Below are 23,724 nucleotides of genomic sequence, written 5' to 3'. Positions count from 1 at the left end.
TTAAAAGCCAATAAGAACATTGATAGAATTCTTCTACATAAGTACAATACTATGTCTTTGATGATAAAATACTACGTCTTTGATGATAATATACTATGTCTTTGTGCTAGAACATTGTGTTCATTGGCGAGCGAGCGCAGCGAGCCATGGTTCACGGTGTGAACCACATAGGATTGCGTAGCGATTCTCGGGGGTTGGCGAGCGTTAGCGAGAAGGGGGCGGAGCCTCCTAGTATTAATTTATTCGTTAATATTATTATATTTATTTGATATATTTATATTTATTCTATATTTTAATACTTACTGACGATAGAGTAGAAGAAACATCAGTGTTTTGAGTATCGGGCAAATATAAGCCGGGCAATGGCACTTGACCTTAAAAAAGCATCAGTGTAGGGTATACCGGGCAAATGTATACCGGAAAGTGGCACTTAACCTTAAAAGAACATCAGTATACCGGGCAAATGTAAATGTATGGCCCGATACTCCAAACACTGATGTTTCTTCTGATCTATCGTCAGTAAGTATTAAAATATCGAATAAATGTAATTATATCCACGAATAAATTCATATCAAATCGAATGTAATAAATATTTCAGACATTCACCTTAGCGACTATATGATTGGTGACATTCACCGGTGAAAGTCAGAAATAAGGGTATTTAGCAAATATTTCGGACATACACCAAGCGACTACGTGAATGTTGACATTAACCGGTGAATGTCGACATTCTCCAGGTTTCGGTGTTTCACCGTAACATATATACAGATTTCTAAACTATAGAAAATTTCATGCCAGTTTGATACGTCGCTCATAAATATTTGAATTTTTTTTCACGAATTCAATCATTTAGATATTTGCTTTCTTCTATTAATGTCTAGTAGCAAACGATACTGAAACGATACTGCCACTGAAATTTGCATTTTTTTAAATTATATAAAAAAATATATACCTTTACAAATTAAAACTTTTTAATTATTATGTTTTGTGTGTCAGAAATATGAATCTGTTGAAAAAAAGGTACATTTATTCAAAGAAAACAAGCTTTTGTGTCTGACTTCGTAGCTTAAAATATCGCCAGCACTAATTAACTAGCATATTTGAGGTACTTTTAAGATTGAGTCCTAGAGCGTTAAGATCAGATTATTAGATCAAGAGTTATTTAGGGTGGCCCGTTTTTTGTTTTGTACACTGTACTGTTGCTGCCGACTCATTGTATGATATAAAACGTTTTAGTGATACAACAATAGAATAAAACGGTGTTAACTTTTCAATTACTTTATAATTGTTCACCTTAAGAATTATTTTTCTAATATTATCTCTAAAAAGATTGATTACATGGCAGGTCCATACTACAATGAGACGAGTGATTACTACTATCCGAACATGGTGAGGAACAGCACTACCTCTGATGACGTCGCGCTCACGAACGGTCCCCTGGGCTTCGGATGGGCTGTCAATCTTGATTCGAATAAAGAGAAGAACGACACCCTCTGCCTTGAAATGGAGATCGTCGAGAAGAACGAAAAAGACAAGAAGTGCTTTTGGAACCCAATAGAGTGCGGTGAAGGTATTTCCATCAGCATCTGGACAAAAATCACTTTCTTTCGCCAGGACAGTAAAAGAAGATTCATTTATTCATCCGGTAATTATCTTTCTTAACAGTTCTTTTCGTGACAAATTTCAAGATTTTTCAAAGAAAATAGAAAAATCCGTTACGGTTACCAAAAGGTGACAGTGGCAACGACGTTCCCTTAACGGTGTAAATATCCGGAAACTTTACGAAAAGAATCACCTAAATATCGATTGTTTTTCTGACGTTTCGGTAATTTTAATTAATTTGTAAGGATGCAATTTTTAAGGATCATTATTGACAATAGCACAGTGCTTATTGACAATAACGCCAAACGTAAGAGTCAAATCTAATTCCGGGAGAATTAGCGAATTCAGTGGTATTTTCTTTCTCCATTCAGTCTTGCTCCGTCCCGCGGTGGACTGATCGTTAAGACACGGCTCCCAGTAGATCACCGAAGTCAAGCATCACTGGCTACGGTCAGTGTGCGGGTGGGTGACTACTTGGATCAGTCTGCGTAGGGACCGAGGGTGTGTGGCATGGGTCCCCGTTAAACTGTTCTACCGTAAAGTGCTCGACTTCGCGTGCAGGCCGTCGGGCTACCGAAGCGGGGGTGCCTTCCCCTCTGCAGAGGATCAAAATTGTGATGGCATGTCTTCGGATCATCCTCAGGGATGTTTCCCAGACAGTTGCCAATAGCCCATTGTGCAGCTCAAGTGCGATGTAAATGAACAACAACAACAGTTTTGTTCCATATTAGCAATCCGGAAACCTGTACACGTAAGTGGCACAGAATACTAGAATTTGCAAATTTAAAAGTTCTATCAACTCGTCGTTAATTTTACGATATAAAAATGTTCTAATAGATATCAGTCAACGGCACATTCACAAATTGAACGGGAACGCATATAGCAACCTTAAGAAGTAAACATTTGATTAATTGAAGATCAACTGATCTAGTTGTGCCTCATAGAATGCAAATCTTTTTCAATTGTGTTGATTAAACTCTGCTCTTGAGGGGCTTATACGTAACTATTATTTTAACTTAAAGTTACGTTTCAGGAAAATGTAATTCAAGAAATGTAAGTCAGTTTCTACTTAGGTCAACAAAGCGACTATAAAATTATTAAAAATTTAAATGTGCGCAATAAACTTTTTTTTTGTTCAAATAGAGCTATAAATTAGAAATCATCACTGATGTTATTTTTAAAATATGTAAAAAACTGAATCGCTTAGAGTAAAATTTAAAACAATGACTAACGCTAATTCCATTTCGTTTTTCGCTCATCTCTATTTAATGACTGAGTTAATATTTGAAAAAACCTGTATTAACTGTATCAAGTGTCATCCACTACAAGTTTGAAAAAAATCTATTTGAACTTGAGTGGATGAATAAAAAGTATTTTAATAAAGATTGAAAATTTGGACAAGACATAAGGAGAGTGCGAACTAATTGTAAAGATTTAATAAAAATTAACTAGAACAGTAAAAATAAAATTAGTATCCCTTTACAATTGTATTCTAAAACATCATTGGTTAGAAATGAAAAGCCTTATTTATCATATTTATAGAAGACTCCATACCGTTTTTTCAGTTGTCAATAAAAATTCTGACAATTTGTTTAATTAAGCGCAATTATATTTTAAAGATTTGCNCTCCAGCCTGGGTGACAGTGCAAGACTCTGTCACTAAAATTAATTAATTAATTAATATTTGAAGAAAACTGCATTAACATCAAGTATCATCCACTACTAATTTAAAAAAATGTATTTGAAGTTGAGTGTATTAATAAAAAGTGTTTTATTAACGATAGAAAATTTGAATAAGATATAGGAAGAGCGTGAACTAACAGTAGGAATTGAGGAAACACATATTTTGAATAAAAACAGTTTTTAAGAAATATAAAATGGGATTCACACATTTATACAGGAGCTGGTGATGGTGGTTACCCTGGAGTAGGACTCTACTTTCGAGGAATATTCTTGAATCTGCTGGTTTCTACGGGAGAGGAACTCTGGAACCTTACTATACCGGGACCTGTGAAAAACAACAGTTGGAATGAAATTGGAATGCGTTGGGCATACGATTCCGGACTCGAGGTACAAATGACATTCATTCTTTATTTGTAAATTGGGCATTTATCTGCTGAAAAGATCGTGTCTTGGCAACATCACGAACATTGATCCATGTAATCGATAAGTGCATAAAATATCGTTATGTATTTTCAAAAATATCGATACTATCCTAATACTTTTCTAATTTAACCAATTTGTATTATTTTTGCATAGAGCGGTATTTTCATTACTCAAATAAAATTTGCCAACACTCGCTATAATATCGTATTCAATGATTGTTGTTCAGTATAATATTTGAGATATTATCCTTTTAATAAATAATAGATAATGTACGCGATGTTATCATATTCGATAATTATATATCCATCAATGATAATCGCGATATATTTGTACTTGATATGAATTGTTATCATTGATGATCTCCATATTGTATTTAATTCCCTTATGTGTATTATCAATAATTGGTATTCAGAGTAATCTAGAGTCTTGTGTTATTCCCAAGAACTTGGCTTTGCGGTCTTTCTTTAACCGATATGTACCGTAAATTGTTATGGCTTTTGCTAGTTCTTCGAAAACATTTATGCAGTATGAACCAAGGCCTATATGAAACCAAAAAAAAGAAATATTATTGTATAATCTTAACACATTCATTGCCAATCTAGTGCAGGACAATATACTGTATATATCATTAGAGAGTGGATCGAAGTTAAATTTTCTTATTTTAGCAACCATTTCAAATTTTATAATAAGCTTATTTTACAAACAATATTTCAGTGTCATGAAATAACATTATATTTTCTGGATGTGCATTTTGCTGCGACTTGATCTGTTTTATTGACACAAATTGTATTGTGCGACTTTGAGGAGAACTCCTCCAGACTAAAAGTTTGGGGCTGTCTGTTGCTGTGGTAACAAGCGAGAGCACATTTCTAATGGGTGTGCAATGGAGGTATGAAGGTATCGATTGGTTTATTCACGCTGACATATGCTAAGATCAAGACAAGACTATTCACCCCACACCCTTATGCTATAAGTACTCTTACTTTACTCTAACTTTTCCTCGTAACCATGGCAGCTGCCACGACGCGAGACTGATGTTTAGAGGAGTTCTGCAAGCCGCACAGTAGTGAAGAAATTTATCACGTGATATGACAACTAATGCATTCAAAAAAATAAAAGGAAAAGCAAATAATGTCAGCATTTATGGAATAGTCAATGAATTTCCATAAGAATTTTTATTCTTAATGATAGAGAAGTTTGTTTATGTATGTTTATTGTAAAAGATGATTTCTAACATGAGGAGAATTTGTTCACTGAAATAAGAAGTGGGATTCCTTCACTACCATTTGAGTCAACACATGGTTTCAAAGCATTTGATTTATGGTCCTGTTTGCAGAGAGATCATGTTTATCATTTTTTCTCTGAAAGAAAAAAAAACTTTCATTATCACCGTGAGAATTTTGTGTTTTTACATATTAATGCAGTTTAGTTCCATTTAAAAAAAGAATGGTTTAACTTGACATAGAAATTTCTTACGTAGATTCAAATTTCAGAGCTCGGCAAAGTAATTACCAGTTTCAAAAAATTAAGATTTAGTTGAACCCAGAAGAACCTAAAAATAGCTTAACAAAGAAAATATGCATTGAGGGATGAAGATTGGGTCGTCTAGATTTAACACCAATGGATTAGATAGGTCAGGATATATCACACATAGGATAAATCTGTCTGTTCAATATGGATTGAAAAATGGTTCTGGAAGATCATATTAATCGGAATTTAGGGAAAATATCGGTAAATTTTCTAACCCTTATTCATAACTATGTCCTGAGTAAGAAAGGTATAAACAATAATTCATTTATCCCGGAATATTTTTGCCAATAACAGTTTATGTTAGCAACTTCTTGTATATAATATATGATTGGTTAACCTTTTTTTATTCTGTAGATGTTCGTCAATGGTGAGCCTGTCGGTCACGTGATTTATTCCGAAGAAGTGAGTCCGGCGATCGACAGAGAGGGGTCCATGGACTTCACTGTCGGTTGCCTCAAATCGAGTGAGGGAGAATCGATGGACTATGCATACGGAGAGTATGACGAACTGACCATCTGGATGAGAGCTTTGGATGACAACGACACCGAATACTTTTTAGGGGGTCACGGTACTCTAACATTGACTTTTTTTTCTTAATAAAATGAACTTTAATCAAGTACAACCTTTCCTTAAGAGTTCACCCAACCAAACTGGAGAAAATTGTTTCCAAATTTTGGCTTGTTGTTAGGAGAAAAATGGCTCTGTTATTCTTATTATTACTGTAATCAGGAATCACTACTCCTGGCCCTTTTTAAAAGTACAGTAACCAAATAATTCAGGAGAAAATTGCTTCCTTTTTTTGCTTATTATTAGGAGGCAAATAACTCATTACCTGCTAATGAGTGACAACTTATTCCAGCACTCTAGTAAGTTTCTGTAACAAACAATTGAGGCGAAAATTGTTTCCTTTATTGAGCTTATTATTCGAAGGCAAGTAACTCATTACCTGTTTATGAACAACAATTTATCTTAGCACTCTAAAATGTTAATGTAATGTTATGATGTAATTAAAAATGTAATGTAATATTATAAATGTAATGTATAAATGTAAATGTTACTATCTTAGCACTCTAAAATCAAACAATTAGGGCGAAAGTTGCTTCCTTTATTAAACTTGTTATTAGGAGGCAGGTAATTCCTTACCTGATAAATGCGTAGCTCAGCAGTCTAAAAAGTTCTTGTAGGTGACTTATCTACTGTTTACAGGAACGATATAACAAAATTACCCATTGTAGTTACCGTTATTGTAACAATTATCTGAGCCATTTAGTTGTAGTAAAGACAAAGAATATTAATAGGGGAAGAAGGCTAACTTCCGTGGACATAATGTAAACCAGTCCTCCAAGATTTGGTGTGGTCCCTGTGTATGAAGGAAAAAACAATATATTCTTTGGCTAAGAGACAATTGTTATCATCATTATTTGATTTAAAACTAATCAGAGCGATGAATAATTATCTCTTGTAAAAATTCATCACATTTTAAATAGGTGGCATAATGGCAAAATTATCCTGGTTTAAGGTTTTCAGAAAATAAAATTAAAATCTACAATTTACACGTTCATATCTAGAACTGCTAGAACATATCATTATTTCCTAATGTGTTAATTTCTTAAAATACTGAATTAGACATGCTTCTTTTTTATAATAGTATTTCACAATTTAGAAACAAACGCAAATTCAGTATGTTCTGCAGTCTGTAATCACCTGTCTCAATATATCTTTTTAGAATCATTATCAAAAATTAAGTAACAAAAATATATGCAATGCATGACACAAATTAATATTTAAGCGAAGAAAAAATACATCCTCCAAACCTGTCAAATTATTAACGAGTAAAGAGAGTTTAAAAACATAGAAACTTATTTGATTGCTGAAGAAAATAAAGAGAAAGACTGGAATTCAAGCTTCATTTGAAAATCATAGTATTTTTTCTCTCAATTATAATCTCGTTTTCCTCAATAACGATTCTGGAAGATTTCTTATAGATTTTGTTTTCTTCACTTTCTTATTATTTTGTAAGGCCCTTAATATGTAAGTATTTCGACTTCACTTATGACACGGTATGAATCAATATTATTAGAAATACATCTTTGTGGCAGTGTTTACGGAACATCCTGTATATGGTTCTAATTCATATAAATAGTCTGATCATTCTTTATTTTCTTTCATGCTCGATTTTTGGGAATGAAGATCCGAATGCAAGTAAGTCTTTCTACCTCTCTTTTCATGCTTATATCTATCTATCTATCGATATATATATATATATATATATATATATATATATATATGTATTTATATATATATATATATATATATCTATANTAATGCAGATTTACTTAAGTTATATAAAACGGTATGATATTCCTTGAATTTCGATACCATTTCTTATTTTTGATTTTGTTCATTAATTTTAATTTGCCATCCCAAATCCGCATGCTTGTTCGACTTCATTTTTCAAAAGGATTCTAAAAACAGATGTTAAGGACAGTAATTATAAGGCACCTTTTTTAATCTCGGCCACGCAAGTGAGCTCGGGCTAAAAGATATAGGTTGGTTTCAACGCTCTTCTAGAAATTATCGTTGATTTCGTGTTTTCTAAAAGTGAATCTGAACTCGTCTTTAATTTTTACACCATCATTAGTGAATTATATCTTGCATTTTTTACAGCCTGTGATGTTGAACTCCATCCTCTGCACTGTGAAACGAACCTCGAAAAAATTTTAGATATTATGGTATGATTTTAATCTATCACCTGATTTCTCCTTGCATAACATTTTAATATCTGTATTTTAGATTTTTTTTCATTTCTTTGAAACTAGCTATATTTAATAAGGGAGCTTGATTGCAAACAATTTTGTTATTTTTTCACATTAATACTTATCATGAATGAATAATCAGCATTCCAGTAGACATTGCATGTGTTGCTCTGGTTACCGCTGCAGTTTTTCTTTTATTTTCACAAGCAGGTATTTTTAATGTATTTACATAAGAATAATTTAAAGTATTTTTATATTCTTTTTATTATTAACTTATAATTACTGGCTTGACGGTGATTTCAGTATAAATATGAAAGCTCCAGAAGGGAAAGTATTTTGTGACGTCTTGAAACACGTACATAGGCAGGATATGAAAACCAATCCGACGACCAACATCAAATGGAGACAGTTTTTGCAACCCATGATTTGAAATGTTGTGGCGTTTAACGGAGACAATCCAGAATGAAAAAGCATTTCACAAAACGGTTACCAGTGATCATAACCTATTTGTCTATCACAACTTTTCATTTTTTTAAACCATAAAATACTATGTTTCTTTTTTAGTCGTCTAAAAATTTATTTAACTTATACTTTTGTTAATTAGAAGATACAAAAAATATTTAAAACGTAAACTAAAAACTTATGGAGCACTGGTACTCACTGTTTCCTTTTGTGTGCTCTTAACATATATTTCATTAACACAATAACGCATTAAAACGGAGCAGGATTATTTTTGTTCCGAAATTTGAAGGTAGTAAAAATTGTAAAAAGTAGATTTTAAATAAAAAAATTTAAATTTTATGTAGACTTCTAATGCGCACACTGAAAATTATATATTTTTTTAAATTATGCATGATATTTGAAATATTTTAGTGAATATTTCCCTTGATTGCCCACATAGATTTTAAATGTAATAGAGTGCACACACATGAGGATAATTTTTGTCCTCATACTGAAACCACGTGACTGTTGTGCGAATCAAGAGATAGTATTTTCAACCTCTGTTTCTATTTGTTATTTCAATGGAACAATTCGATGTTGGCATTTTAAAGCCAAAAATTTTATAATATGGTGATTTATTCTACAGCATTTGGTGGCACAGAAAAATTTGTTAATGGAGGGTCCTATTCATTTCATAAGTAAACTAATTTGTAACTTTTTGGATTTACAATTGTTTTATTTATTATATGAATAAACTTTTAGAATGTTCTTCTTTTCCTTAAAACATCATATTAATCCCGATTAAATAATTTTATTCAATCTAAAATCCTAATTTATTATTATTTATTTAAATCTATCCTGCAAGTGAATATAAACGAATAAAAACACAACTTAACTAATGATTCGATAGAATAATTCATTATAATACATAACTGAATTTTAGGGATAAAATGTTATAGGCGAAGCGTTGGCGACATTCTTCTTTACTTCCTTCTTCGTGTATTTATGTCACATATTTTTACTCCACAAATGTTTTCAAAAGAAAGTAACTCTTCTATATATTGTTATGATTTCAACAGCTTGCTTTGGGTTAATTTTCTCCATAATGCATTTGCTCACAGAGAAGAGTCGTTATGAAAGAGTAAGTTAGAACGATTCGATAATTATGGCAAAGATTTTTATGACAATGAAATTCCTTAGCCATTTTCAATTGGATACCTGCACTTCAAGAAGAAGAAGAAGATCACGAAAACCCACACATTCGTAGACTTGTATTATCAATTGGACTGAGTTCAAAATTACAGGACTACGCATTCGTAAACAAAAAATAGATCGGCTGCTCAACGCCATTAAAATTGTCTTATAACTGGTCAAAATTTGAGAACATTGCACGTCTAAATAACCTTAAGAGACTCTTGCAGTGAATTCATTTTTGACAAACGTTTTAAAAATTGTGAAAATAAAAGCTTGCTTCTTTTAAAATGTGTTTCAGGACAACATGGAGGTCGAGAGTACAGAAGCTCTACTCAACGCTTTAGATCACCTGAAAGCTTTATCGGAGGTCGAAGAAGATCCCCCAGGTCAGTGCCGGAAAAACTACATTTTTTTTGTAGTTAACTACAACCACAACTACATTTTTTTAAATGTAATCTTTTTAAATGTAAATGTGTTGTTAAATGAAACGACTACAAACTACTTTCAAAATGTAATCACTACTTCGCTACTTTTAGAAGACAAACTTAACTGGAGAACTTAATTTTCACCAATATTCAAAATGATTTTGAATAAAAAATTGGATTGGTTAAGTATAAAGAGATATTAAGACACTTAATTTTCATATTTTCACTTATTCTACTTTTTAATAATTTAGTGATTAGGGAAAAAATTTAGTGATATTTAAGCTGTACTGCTCCCAATATAAAAAGAGATTAATTTCTTTTAAATTCATATTATAATATTCAAAATTGTCCATATTATCGCTTAATCCTGTTAAAAAAATGTGTATATTTAGGAAGTGAAGATGTTCTGAGTGAGAAAAAGAATGGTGAAGAACTAAAAAATTTAATTACGATTATTGATAAGATGATTAACATGACTTGGAACAAGCCAAATGATTTGACGTTGGAAGATCTCCAGGGCTTGATGGTGAGTAAACGTCCACTTATTTCTTCAACATGTGCAAGAGTGATTTCTGTGCATGGACATCGCAAGTTTTGCACATCTTTTAACATTTTGCTTGGATTTCTATATCGGTAACTATTCGAGGCTAAATTTACGAACGCCACTGCTCAGATTTGTACTTGCAAGAATGCATATATTAATAATATATATTTTACTAATGCAGATTTACTTAAGTTACGTTAATTAAACCGACTTTTGAGGTAATGAGTTTAAACTTATTCGATTCTTCTGATTTTAAGCTATGTTTTCATACCTTTTCCTTCTACTGTGACTTTTTTTTTTGTTTATCATCCTCCATTGGCAAAATGGGTGTTGTTTTGGGTTTGATGGCGTGCACACCTTATTTGGACGTCGTCACACTTTTCAACTGTGTTCAAAAGTAATAGTAAACAGTGCGCATGCGTCGTCATTGCATTCGTTGCTGTGGCAGCTGCTGCTGTTTGATCATTTTTTTTAGAATTTTTTTTTCCTTTTTATATTTTTATTATTAACTAATAATTACTGTCTTGACGGTGATTTTAATAGTTGTAAGCGTCAAAAAATCAGGCTAACATAAGTAATAATAAAAAAGCAGCACAACACGATCAAATAAAAAAAAAAGCAGACGATAATTTTGGAACTTCTTTAGTTGATTTTTTTTTCCAGACAAGTTTTTTCTTTTTACTTTCCCCAGCAGGTATCTTTAATGTATTTACATAATAATCATTTAAAGTATTTTTATATTCTTTTCATTATTAACTTATAATTACTGTCTTGACGAGGATTTTAATGTAAATATGAATACTGAAGACGGAAAAGTATATTGTGACGTCTTGAAACACGTATATAGGCAGGATTTGAAAACCAATCCGACGATAAGAAGACAAGCATCAATAGAGACAGTTTTTGCAACGTGATTTCAAATATTGTGGCGTGTATTGGAGTCAATCCAGAAAAAAAGTATCTGACCAATGGGTAACCAGGGATCGTAATAAAGCGATCACAATTTTTTCCTTTTTGTTATTTTTATTATTATTTGTTAAAAATTTCATTTCGAATTTATGTGAGGGAAGGTGACTGATTTTTTGAGAACATTTACTGTCTGAGGAAGGAAAAAGAACGAATACCCTCAAACAACTGTTGAATCAACGAATTACTGCGTATCAATCTGTCATTTAATTAGTGTTGGTCATAGCTTAAAGTTAATAAATCAGACAATGTTTTTCTCGACAAATACGGTTTCAAGACCCTCAAAATAGAAAGAGTCTCTAAAATATGATCCCCTTAATCTTATATATCTCTGGAACCATACTCCAGTGCTAAAACTGCGTCATTTTAGAAGCTAATATAAAAAATTTGAGAGCAATCAGCTGAATAGTTTCTGAGAATTAAAGACTAGAAAAAGTTACGTTCTTAAAGCTTTTTTTATCGGGAACTATTTAATCGATTTTACACAAATTCGGTTTTAATTTTGAAGCGTTTAAATTAAGTCGTTCAAATTGACGAAAAAATTTTCTATCCATATTAAAAAACATTTGTATTTGAATAAAGTTCCAAATGGCGAAGGCGCTGTAAACAAATATGTGAGCTCGAATTTCTTGTTTAATTTACTCTACTTGTAAAAAAACTGAAAACACACAAGCCACAACACACTACCCGAACTTAGTCTAAGATCGCACGCTAAGTTTTTGTTTCGAAAATTGAATAAATAGATCTTTTTCAGAAGAAAAAAAAATTTTGTTGAATATTCGCATGTATTTTAGGTAATTCAAGATTTTGCAAGCAACTTATTGGATGAAAAATACATCGGAAGCTGGTCTCATATTCAAAATGTAAGAACTTGAAATTCTTACCATTAATTTTTAATTATAGATTTTGAGAGCTGATTGCAAATAAAAAAAAAGAATTTTAGAGGCATTTTACTGAATTCGGGTATTAAAATTTATACGTTGACAATAAGAATATATTATTCAATCAACACGAGTTGGTGCCTGGCGGGTTAAATATAGTGAAAGAGTTCACTTTTTCATAGGTTGGAAAAGTTAAAACTCACGAAAAATAAGCGCATTACTTTTGGTGAGGATTCTCGTGTTTATTGCCTTCTTCCCCTGAATCTCTGGAAAAAAAACTCTACCGGTACAGCTTGACTCCCACTTTACACCTACCAACGTCGGATAGGAGAAATATACCTGGCTTTATTTCTTGCTCGTAATCTTCCAACTCATAAATCCTTAATACTCATTAAAAATGTTCCCATTAAAGCTATTACTACAATTAGCTAAGCATATTTTAAACTTAGCTTTGGCTTATATTAAGCAAGTGCATATACGAAGCTTCAAAAAATTGAATTATCCTGCATAACTTTTGATCTAATGTTTGAAATTTCACAAACTGGAATTCAAGGGCCGGGATAGCCTGGTTGGTAGGGCGCTGGGCCAATGTCCAAGAGGTCGTGGGTTCGATCCCCGCCGGCCTAAGACCCCGTGCAGTAAATGGTGACAGGTGCAAGTTAAATCTGTTTAGTCACAAAGTCCTCCATGTTCCTACAACAAATCATACCTCTTGGGGTACTGATCCAGGAGTTCTCCTGTCTTTTGGATTGGGTTCAAAATTGCAAGGCTACGGAGTTGAACGTTAGTAGTCGTAAACTCAAAATTGAGTCGGCTGTTTTAATGATATGACTTAAATATGCTGACCTTAAATATGCTAATTAAATAGAGCACAATATATTTTAATTTACGAAATCAGGCACAAAAACGTACTTTCTCTGAATAAACATGACTTTTTCTCGACAGATTCAGATTTCTAACCTTCAGGGGGGAAGGTACATGTAATCTAAGAAATATGGACCAAATAGTTAAGGTAGAAGAGCATCTAAAAGTTTGGGCTTCTTACTGTTAATTTCAATTCTATTTTTTTTAAAATTCCATTTTTCAAGAGCTATTCAACCGATTTTTTTAAATTCTGAGATTTCGCTCAAAATTGTGTAGATGAATTTGTACACTCTTAGATTTTTTGTATATAGGGTTGGGAACTTCATAACTAGCAAGAATTATCCAATCAAAGTATGAAATTAATTTAAACAAATTTTAAGATAAAATTTTTTGGATAAAACTTTAAAATAATAAATCAAGAAAGAAAAGCGCTAAAAGCAACTAAAGCCGAATTTGTTTCATGTAAACAGTTTAAATAAAAAGTCAGAAATCAAAAATAAGCAAAACTAAATTTTAAACACATTATAAACATATTTTAATCGGTTAGCAAAAACAGCACTTCATTAGGGGACACACTGTCTGCTAACATGGAGCCTTTCTGTAGTCAGTAGTAGGTGTTAAAACACGAACTAGAATTGATTAAAAACACAACTGAAATATTAAAGCACAACCTAGAACATAATTAAAACACAACTCTGTTTGAAAGAACTACCAATACTAAGGTTAAAAACTTAGCAACTTTTTAATAATCTTAAACATAACAGTTCTACCAACAACAACAAAAAATCAGATTTAAGAACAAATCACAACTGAAAAACATCGGTGGCGTAACTAGATCACTTAAAAAATGCAACAATAACGAAGACGCAACTAGATCACATATCGTTTTGTAATTTATAATCGTTTTCAAATTCCAGAAAAATAAATGATCTTGTTAATCGCTTTTAACAGTAGGGGCACAGTCAGTTTTTGGTTTAACCACTGACAACATAAAGGTTCCAGTTTGTCAGCAGACAGTGTGTCCACTGATGAAGTGCTAATATACACATATTTAGAATATCGTTTTCCGTATTTTTGGTTTCTAACTTTTTATTTAAATTGCTAACAAAAATTATCTAATAATTAACACAAATTCATTAATTTTTTACCAAATCAAAATGAACGAACTAAAAGTAAAACTTTTATCAATTTTTAAATTGCTGTTTAACAAACCATGCCTTTTCAAAACGTTTGAAAGTTTAATATAAGAAAAAAAAAGTTTAATGTGAAAAATATCAAAAATAAAATACATAAATGCATTAATAAATCCTTCAATTTATAAATTTAAAAAGAGCAAATATTAGTAAATCAGTTGAATACCAATTCATATGGTTTGATGATGCTAATACTCTAAATATTTCAGGAAGATTTCAGGACTAGCGTTGATTTAATGAATCGTGTAAATGATTATCAGATGCAAAAGGCAAAGCAGACAAAATCAGATGAAGAAGAAATTGAACTAACCCGCAGTGCCACAAATATCTGTAAGTTTTCATTTCATGGCTAAAATTACATTATGCATTCAAATCTCTTCCACACATATACTCTTATATAATCTTTAATATTTTCTTCTCGTATACTTTATATCATCTTTAATATGTACTACAGTAAAGCTTATTAATGATTTTTGTCTAGCGTAGTTTAAATTTTATTACAAAATAAAATTCATCTGTTGTTTAATTTGGAATCTTATTAAAGGGTATATTTCGCTTTTGTTTTTTGTCCAAAAAAATTAAACAATTAGTTTAAAAGATTCGAACACTTTGTAAAAATTCATCGTTTTCCACTACCAATACATGAGGGCCGGGATAACCTGGTCGGTAGGGAGCTGGGCCAATGTCCGAGAGTTCGTGGGTTCGAACCCCGCCGACTGAAGACTCCCGTGAAGTAAAATGGTGACTGATGCACGTTAAATATGTTAAGTCGCAAAGTCCTCCATGTTCCTATAACAAATCAATACCTCTGGGGGGAATTGGAGATTGATCATTTTATGATTTCGTTCAAAATTACGATCTGTGAATGAATGAATGAGTCCGCTCTATAAGCGGGTGTGACGTATGGGTGTGGCAGAAGTCGAATCTTTGGCCATAGATGGCGCCACTTGAAAACAAGAACAATCACACCCCTCTCCTTTAACAGGCATACGTCAACAACAACAACAACCAATCATGAATTCAGACTTTCTAAGTAAAATAATGAATAGTCATACAGCGTAGAGTGAGATCACACGATCTGGCTAGTTGCATCATAGCTTGCCTTGAAGAGCTTGTGTAATTTTTTTAAATCAAACGTGTTTATTTTATTTCTTATTTGCTTATTCATTTTCGAGTAATTATTTTACTAGCTCAAATATTGAAAAACAAATCGACAACAGTCAAAAAGTGAATACTCGCTAGCCGAATTTCGAGAGAACAGACCGGATGCATCAACTCGGAGGTTATTCGAAGGAAAAAATGCAGCGCCATCTACTACCGAAATCACCATCCATAAAACATTAAAATAATATGCGTTAAACCATTTTTTTGCCTACTAAAAATTATTCAAGCATTATTTTAAAAAAATTTGAATAAAAACAAGAAAAGTTTAAATTAAATCATTAGTTTTACTCGTTGCTTCGTGACATAACTTTTAAAAGGAACGCGTTACTTTCGGACACACAAAAAATACCTGTTACCATTGTTCAGTTTCAGATCTTCGACAGTCTAGGCTTTATGATCTTAAAGATGCTCCCATCTCCTTTCCATCATTCGATGATCATGATGATGAAAGAAGAAAGAAGAGAGAAGTCAATGAAGAAGAGAAAAAAGAATCACCAACTCTTATTGTCACAAATGAAGTGTACGGAAATTTAAATAAAGGTATATATAGGTTAACACAATAGCTATATTAATTTACAATTTCCAAAATGGGTACTTATCGGTTGTATGGGTACCAAAAGTCGGCGATTACTTTTCCCAGTTGTCACCATTATTAGTCTCTATAACCGATAACTAACCCTAAATTGAATAAAATTCAAACCTTTTTTTATCTCTATCATAACATTTTGTAACCCATCTGTTGTAAACGTTTCAGTTTTATAAAATATTCGCTCCTCTAATATACTATCAAGTTTAAACCTATATTATCAGAGGGAAACCTATATTGTCAAGTTTAAACCTATATTGTTAGAGGGGATTCTATATTGTCAAGTTTAAACCTATATTGTCAAGTTTAAACCTGTATTGTTAGAGGGAAACCTACATTGTCAAATTTAAACCTATATTGTTAGACGGGATTCTATATTGTCAAGTTTAAACCTACATTGTTAGAGGGAAACCTACATTGTCAAGCTTACACCAATATTGTTAGAGAGAAAACCTATATTACCAAGTTTGAACCTATATTGTTAGAGGGAAACCTATATTTTCAAGTTTAAACTTATATCATTAGAGGGAAACCTATATTGTCAAGTTAAACTTATATTGTTTCTGGAAAATATGATTTCAATATTTAAATTAAAGTAGTTTGAAATAAATAGCGTGGTGCAAAAAAATTTTTGAAAAAAATTGAAAAACGTCAGCCTTACGTTAAGGATAAATATGATCGAAACTTAGCACGTTTTAATGACAAAGGGATTTTTTAAACATTTCCATAGATATTTATAGACTAATATTGGTGTATTCAAAAAGTATGTTGCCCATATATATATTCATGGTAAGATAATTTTAAATGAATTACTTTATTTCAAATGCTATAAAAATCGAAAAATTTACAACCTCATGTTAACACAATATGTCTACATTTCGTGTATTTTGACAGAAAGGGTAATTTTGTTTTTGAAATTTTCTATAGATAATTCTATACTTAATGTGGGTGTTCTTTTAAACAGGTATGTTGCTCATAAATTTATGCGAAACCAATTTTAAATGATTGATTTTATTTCAAATGTTATAAAAAAATCGAGAAGTGTCTTCCTTATACACTACACGTAATGTATATTTAATGTATTTTGACAAAAAAAATTTAAAAGTTTCTATGTATTATATCGATATTGGAGTTTTCGGCAAATTATGATGACTGGTTACATATTTAAATAAAAAACATAGTTAAAATGAATGATGCGATGCAAAAAACTATAAAATGTTCACATAAGTTGTCAATTCTTGTGTAAGGGTTACTAACGTATACACTGAACTTAAAAAGTTATAAATAAAATTTAAAAAATTTAATTTTTTATAAATATTTCTGGGCATACATAAATTTTTCCGAGAAAAAAATGATGCCGATATTTTAATATGAAACCAATTTCCTAAACTGAACAATTACTAAACTGATTTTATTATTTTAATTTTCCAAAGATATTTAATTTATTTTCAGAAAATATGATACTCATATTTTAGCTTGGAATGAATTTCAAATGAATGACTAATATTGCAAAAAAAAAAAAAAAAAATTTAAAAGTGACTTGTATATTTTGGGATTATTTATTGATTAAATTAGTAATCCTATTACAAGAAAAAGTATTTTTCATTAAAATTTACTTAAATAGCAATTTCCTTATTATTTTAGAAAAGACGGTGTCGTTTCTCATGAACTCCTACAAAGGTCTTGACCGAATATCGCCACTACGGAACACTAACACGTAAGTTCTCAGCTTTTTTTTTTTTCATTTCACGCTTTAAAACCCCATTGCTTCCAATGAACCGTGAATGATCGAAATCAAGAGAATGTCGGCCGGAGAATGTCAACAATCACTCAGTCGCTTTGGTGAATGTCCGAAATATCTGCTATATCAGATTTGATATTAATTTATTCCTTGATATTATTATACTTATTCGATGTTGTTGTTGTTGCTGACTTATTCCTCTTGGTTAGACCAAGTCAATGAGCTCGAAAGTCTTCAGGAAATCAAATACAAGTAAGGGACCAGAGTAGAGGTCTTTCTTTTCCAGACCAAGACAGTGTAAAATGTGATCGGGAGAAGCCTGTGCAGAGTTACACCTCGCGCACGTTGAATAGGTCTTTAGCCCAAGCTCAAAAGAGAGACATATGTCCACTTATGAGCCTACTTATAGTGGACTGTATGGCTCTATCAGCTCCTACGGTAAGTACCCCACCAGGAGTCTGTCGATGTTTTAACATCTGCTGAAAATAGATTAGTTGAAACATCAGTGTTCTGAGTAACGGTTGACTGCATACTGGGCAGTGGCACTTGACCATAAAAGATCATTGATGTTAAGGCATACCCGGCAAATGTATAGTGGGGGAAGTGGCACTGAACCTTAAAAAACATTGATGTAGGGTATAGCGGGCAAATGTATACCGGGCAGTGGCACTTAACTAGAACTAGTTTGCATTTTGAACATTAACCAAAGCGACTATGTGATTGTCAACATTGACCGTTGGAACCACCAATTTCTGTCATTCACAGTTAAAATATCATAACAACTATTGACAATGTATTCACTCTGTTTTTAAGGATATCAGAACTTTTCACCATTTGCACAATTCTCTCCCACCAACCGCCCCACCATGGTGCAGCTGGAGGATTAAATTTCCATTGTATTCTGTAGATTGAAGTGTCAAGAGTTATTTGATCCCAGTTGAGACTTTTCATAAGATTTGAATACAATTTACTCGAAAGTGCACAGTTACACCTCTTTTTTAAAAAAGATCAATGATTGATAACATGCACCGAGAAAATAAATATAGTCAAAACTACCAGATTATGGTAAAATTTTCCGTTTTTCAGGCTCTATGGGAGCATGAAAAGTTCGTTAATATTTAACGACGTGCTTTGATCAAAAGTTTAGTGAAATTAACAATAAAATATTTTTTTATAAAGTGAGTTAAAATTTGGTTAATGTGGTAACATTTGGTAATTTTATCATAATACTTCAAAATATGGCATAAAAGCCAATTATTTGGTTAAATTTACTTTTCTGGTCTATATTTTTCACCAAAAGTGTGCTTATAAGAATTGTAATTTTGTAAACCAGAATTTCAGGTAAGCCATTACCATATGAGCGGAAATATTATTGAATGAATGGTTTAAATACCGTGTATTTTGGTTTAATTAACCAGAATTATGTTGTTGTTTTTTAACCAGATATGTCATTACAGTACAGATTTGCCAAAATTTTTTTATTATTTTTATTTTTTCTTGCTTTCCTTTGCCTTCTCTTCGCTGTTATCAATTCATTCAACTTTTCACCCTGCATTGCAACAGTACTAAGTTTCTCTATTTCGAAAAATCTAGGTGTTCCCAGCAATGCAAAAAGATACATATTCTAATCTTTTTAGGCAATGGATGAAATATGATAATTATATACATTTTGAGTAGTTTCAGTTTAGTTCGTGCGAATTTAAATTTCACAAAATACACAACTGAGTAAATTCTCTTCGTCTATTTTTATTTTTGCTTCCAAGTCTTATGAAAGTTAGATATTCCAATTCATTTTATGAATGAATATACATTTTTTTTTACTCTTATAAATTTTGCTACATTTTTCCTAACATTAAATTTTTACATGGCAGAAAATTTTAAACAAATTAATATAAAAAGAAAAGTTGAAGTCTTTAAGCAATCACATATTTATCTTATTCTTAATAGAAGTGGTTGCGAATCATTTCCAAAGTTTGCTTTAAATAATATATTTTCTTAAAAATTTATAAAATTTCGAATTTTTCTGGCGAATAAAATCCCCTAAATAATACCGGTATACTCTAGAATCGCATATATTTATAATTTTCTCTTGTTAAATATTTTACAAACAAATACGAAATATTTTTCAAAATGAAAATATAGCGGTTTAATCTTGTAGATATAATAATGGATGACAAACTGTTACGATAAAAGTAAATCCTGAATTGATTTTTCATTTTTTGAAATTCATCTCAGATCTTTAACACAATATTTATGCTTCTTTTCAATAACAATATATAGTTATCCATGAACAATATGTTTAATGACTTTAAACATTTAAAGTATCTATCGTATGCATGATTTACAATTCTAGTATTGTAAATTACCTGTCGGAAAATGCTCTCTCAAGAACGCAATAGACGTTATCTATGAAATTCAAATCCGGAGATCTAGCTGACCATTCCATGCTCAGAATATTCTTGATTGAACCACGGTAGTTTAGATGATAAAGAGCTCGCTTCCCAATGAGGTAACCTGGATTCAAATCCTAGAGATGTATTATCAATATGAATTCTGCTTCAGGTTCGCACAGGTCAAAATGCAGGCGTTAAATAGTGGTAGACAGATCATGAGTTGGTATCTCCTATGACCATTTTTACCGCGGGAGATTTTCGTGGTTTTTACTTCCACGTGACGCAATTGTGAAAAATCCTCGACAAAGGTTAGTTTGCCTGAATGCTAGATCCGGAAGTTTCCTTGTCTTCTGGGTTAGTTTTAAGATTACAAAGCTATAGAGTTGAACATTGGTAGTTCAAAACTAAGAATTAAATCTGCTGTTCGACGCCGGTTATAAATTGAAATATTTTCAGTTTCAAGGTATTCTTCGACCATTTAATCTGTTGTGGCCCCGTGTTTTAATTCATAATAGTGAACTTGTAACCTTGATTGCCTCTGACCAATATTGTATAGAGCTCAAAAACTTGACCCATATACCTCAAAAAATCCAAGGCTTCTTCCTTTCAAATAAGAAAGTCTCTGAACTGGTACAGGCAGTATCAACTTAAAACACAGGCACAGTAGGCCGAGTGGGCTTTTGTATTCTCTACTGATGAAGGATGATTCACACACAATGATTCTCGCGTGTTTACATAAAGAGAAAGTCATATATACGGTATCATTCCTTTAACATCATAGAAGTGGACAACTATGTAATCAGAGGAATTTTGGTCTGATTCCGGGGGATAGTGAACGGGTGCACAGACCTATACGCGCCCGTCTTAAGACGTTAATTTGCCATTTAGAAAGAAAGAGGGGATTGCATCCTCTATATTAAATCCACCCCAAGTTCCCTGTTGCAGCATTTAAATATTTTTAATATTATTTTTGTTGCAGTATTTTTAGTTCACTTTGCTATGATGGTCACTAATTCATGATCAAAAGTTCAAGCCATTATTTTTTTCATTTATCATAGTTAAGTCATATTTTGATGAATTTTTATATAAAATTTCATTTTATATGGTTCATTCTTCCTTAGTTAACTTTAAAAGCTTTTTTCTCCATCTCTGGGACAAGAGAGTTCTAAGTAATTGATAAATAAATTTTAAAGAATTCTTTTAAAAAATGAATTATTTTAAGGAATGAAATAATATTTTAATGCTCACAAGAACTCCTAAAACAATGTTTCAATTTATTTTCATATTCAAATATTCAATTCAAACAATTGAACATGCCAGAACAAACACTTGAAATTTTATATGAAATTGAATTTTCATATTAAATTCAACATGATTAGGTTCCCTATTTCTGGAGTTATCTTTAAAAAAGTGCTCGTTGTTAAGTTTTGGATAAGAGTGTTATTACAAAAATAAATTTAAAAGAATAATTTCTCTTAAAGAATAAAATAATACTTTAATGAACACCAAAAACTCTAAAGATAGACTTTTCAGTTTATTTTCATATCAAAATATTCAATACAAACGATTAAAATATTTCAGTGCAGACAATTTAAGTCATCGCAAACAATTTAAATTTTATATGAAATTTAATTTTCATATAAAATTGCAGTTAATTTGGTTCACTATTTCTTGAGTTATTCTCATAAAAAGTGTCACATCAAAATATTCAATGCAAGTAATTGTTACATATGTCGAAATTAATTTTTAAAAAATACTTAAAAACTTAATCATTAATCTCACTTCCGCACTTGTGACAAAAACAAATAAACTGAAGGGAAAAAAGAACTTTATTTATTTATATTTGCGTTTTGTATTAGACCATTTACAACAAAACATAATTTTTTTGAAAAAACAACAAAACACAAAAGAGAAAAATTTATGTTTGAAGAAGACTCCTTTGAGTCAAACTTTTCGAAAAATAGAAACAACTTTGCCTGAGCAAATATTTATTTCAAAACGTTTTTCAAAGTAAAAAGTTTTTCTTCTACATGCCTAATAACTATGTAAAATTACTAAAAATGTTGAAAATGAATATTTATTTCAGTAATGTTATATTTTGTTTACTCATTTGGTACAAATATTAGAAATTTAAATCTTCGATATGAATTTTACACATTTCAATGTATTAAAATAAAATATTATCTCTTAAAATAAAATATTATCTCTTAAAATATCATTTTAAGATTCATTATAAGATTCATCTCTTTGTATTCATTACCACTGCTTACAATTTTCTTTTACGATGTAGAATATTCTAGAAATATGTACGGTACTATCCAAATTACTTGATTAATTTGCTGTTCCTTAAATTCTATTCATTCATCTTCCCTTTGTGGTTCCAAAAAAAGAGTTCCTTATTTTTTAAGCACGTTTTTATAACATTTATAAAAAAAATTTCCGTTATGTCCTTAATCGGTTTTACGTATGACCCTTTTAACATATTAGTAGGGACCACTGTTGCCTGCATTATAGCTTTAATTTACACACAGAGAAAAAAAATTGGGTAAAATTACCGCACTTACTGGTAATGAAATTTTTGGAAGAAAAAAAAGTCTATGATTAAATTGAAAATATTCGGTATTTCAACCATTCATTTAGTGACTTTTCAGTTGATATGGTAATGGTGTATCGGAAATTCTGATTTTAAAAATTATAGTTATGATTTCGTCACATTCAGTAAAGAATACAAAACTTAGAGGCAAAGGTAACTGAAAAGATAGTTCTTATGCCATGTTCTAAAGTGTCATAATAAAATTACAATACTTTATCACATTTACCAAACTTTTTCACATATCAAAAAACATTCATGAATTTTATTATTAATTTTACTGAAATCATTAACAAAGTGCTTCGACTAAAATTACCAAGCTTTTTTGATGTTCCCAAAGAGCCAGACACACGATAAATTTACCATATTCTGGTAGTTTTGTACATATTTGTTCTTAGAGCATTAAAGCATTATATTTTAGCACACTTAAATGTACAAGTATGCAAAATAATGGTGCAAAAGAAAGTCTTCTACCAAACTCACTTACTTATTACTACTTACTTACTACAACCCATGAAGGATTTTGGCCTGTCTTACCACGCATCTCCAAACTTTCTGAACATTAATTTTCATTTTATAGCTTTCATAACTTTAAGATCTCGCTTAACCTCCTCCAGTTATAATTTCTTGAATCTTCCAACTTTTCTCTTTCGAACTCTTTTCCATAAAAAAAAACTTTTTTCGTACTTCTGACCACCATTCGCATCAAGTATCCCAACTATGAAGCAAAATTAACGGTCGCCACTGG

At 31.2% G+C, this 23,724-nt stretch overlaps 1 protein-coding gene across 1 annotated transcript in view; it reads left to right on the top strand.

The window, feature by feature from the left end:
* LOC107444865 (uncharacterized) overlaps nucleotides 1-23,724 on the top strand; it is a gene marked incomplete in the record, with an annotated part of 88,239 nt that overhangs the window by 9,170 nt on the left and 55,345 nt on the right. Inside the window, 11 exon segments of the mRNA XM_071177955.1 lie at nucleotides 1,346-1,645; nucleotides 3,503-3,672; nucleotides 5,593-5,806; nucleotides 7,429-7,440; nucleotides 7,906-7,970; nucleotides 9,928-10,015; nucleotides 10,447-10,580; nucleotides 12,359-12,427; nucleotides 14,712-14,832; nucleotides 16,033-16,206; nucleotides 17,897-17,969. Of these exon segments, the coding sequence (XP_071034056.1) occupies nucleotides 1,346-1,645; nucleotides 3,503-3,672; nucleotides 5,593-5,806; nucleotides 7,429-7,440; nucleotides 7,906-7,970; nucleotides 9,928-10,015; nucleotides 10,447-10,580; nucleotides 12,359-12,427; nucleotides 14,712-14,832; nucleotides 16,033-16,206; nucleotides 17,897-17,969 (1,420 nt within the window).

Source organism: Parasteatoda tepidariorum, chromosome 2 (genome assembly GCF_043381705.1).
Source record: "Parasteatoda tepidariorum isolate YZ-2023 chromosome 2, CAS_Ptep_4.0, whole genome shotgun sequence".
NCBI lineage: Eukaryota > Metazoa > Arthropoda > Arachnida > Araneae > Theridiidae > Parasteatoda > Parasteatoda tepidariorum.
The sequence above is the reverse complement of the archived record's forward strand: the minus strand, read 5'-3'. Positions and strand labels throughout refer to the sequence as shown.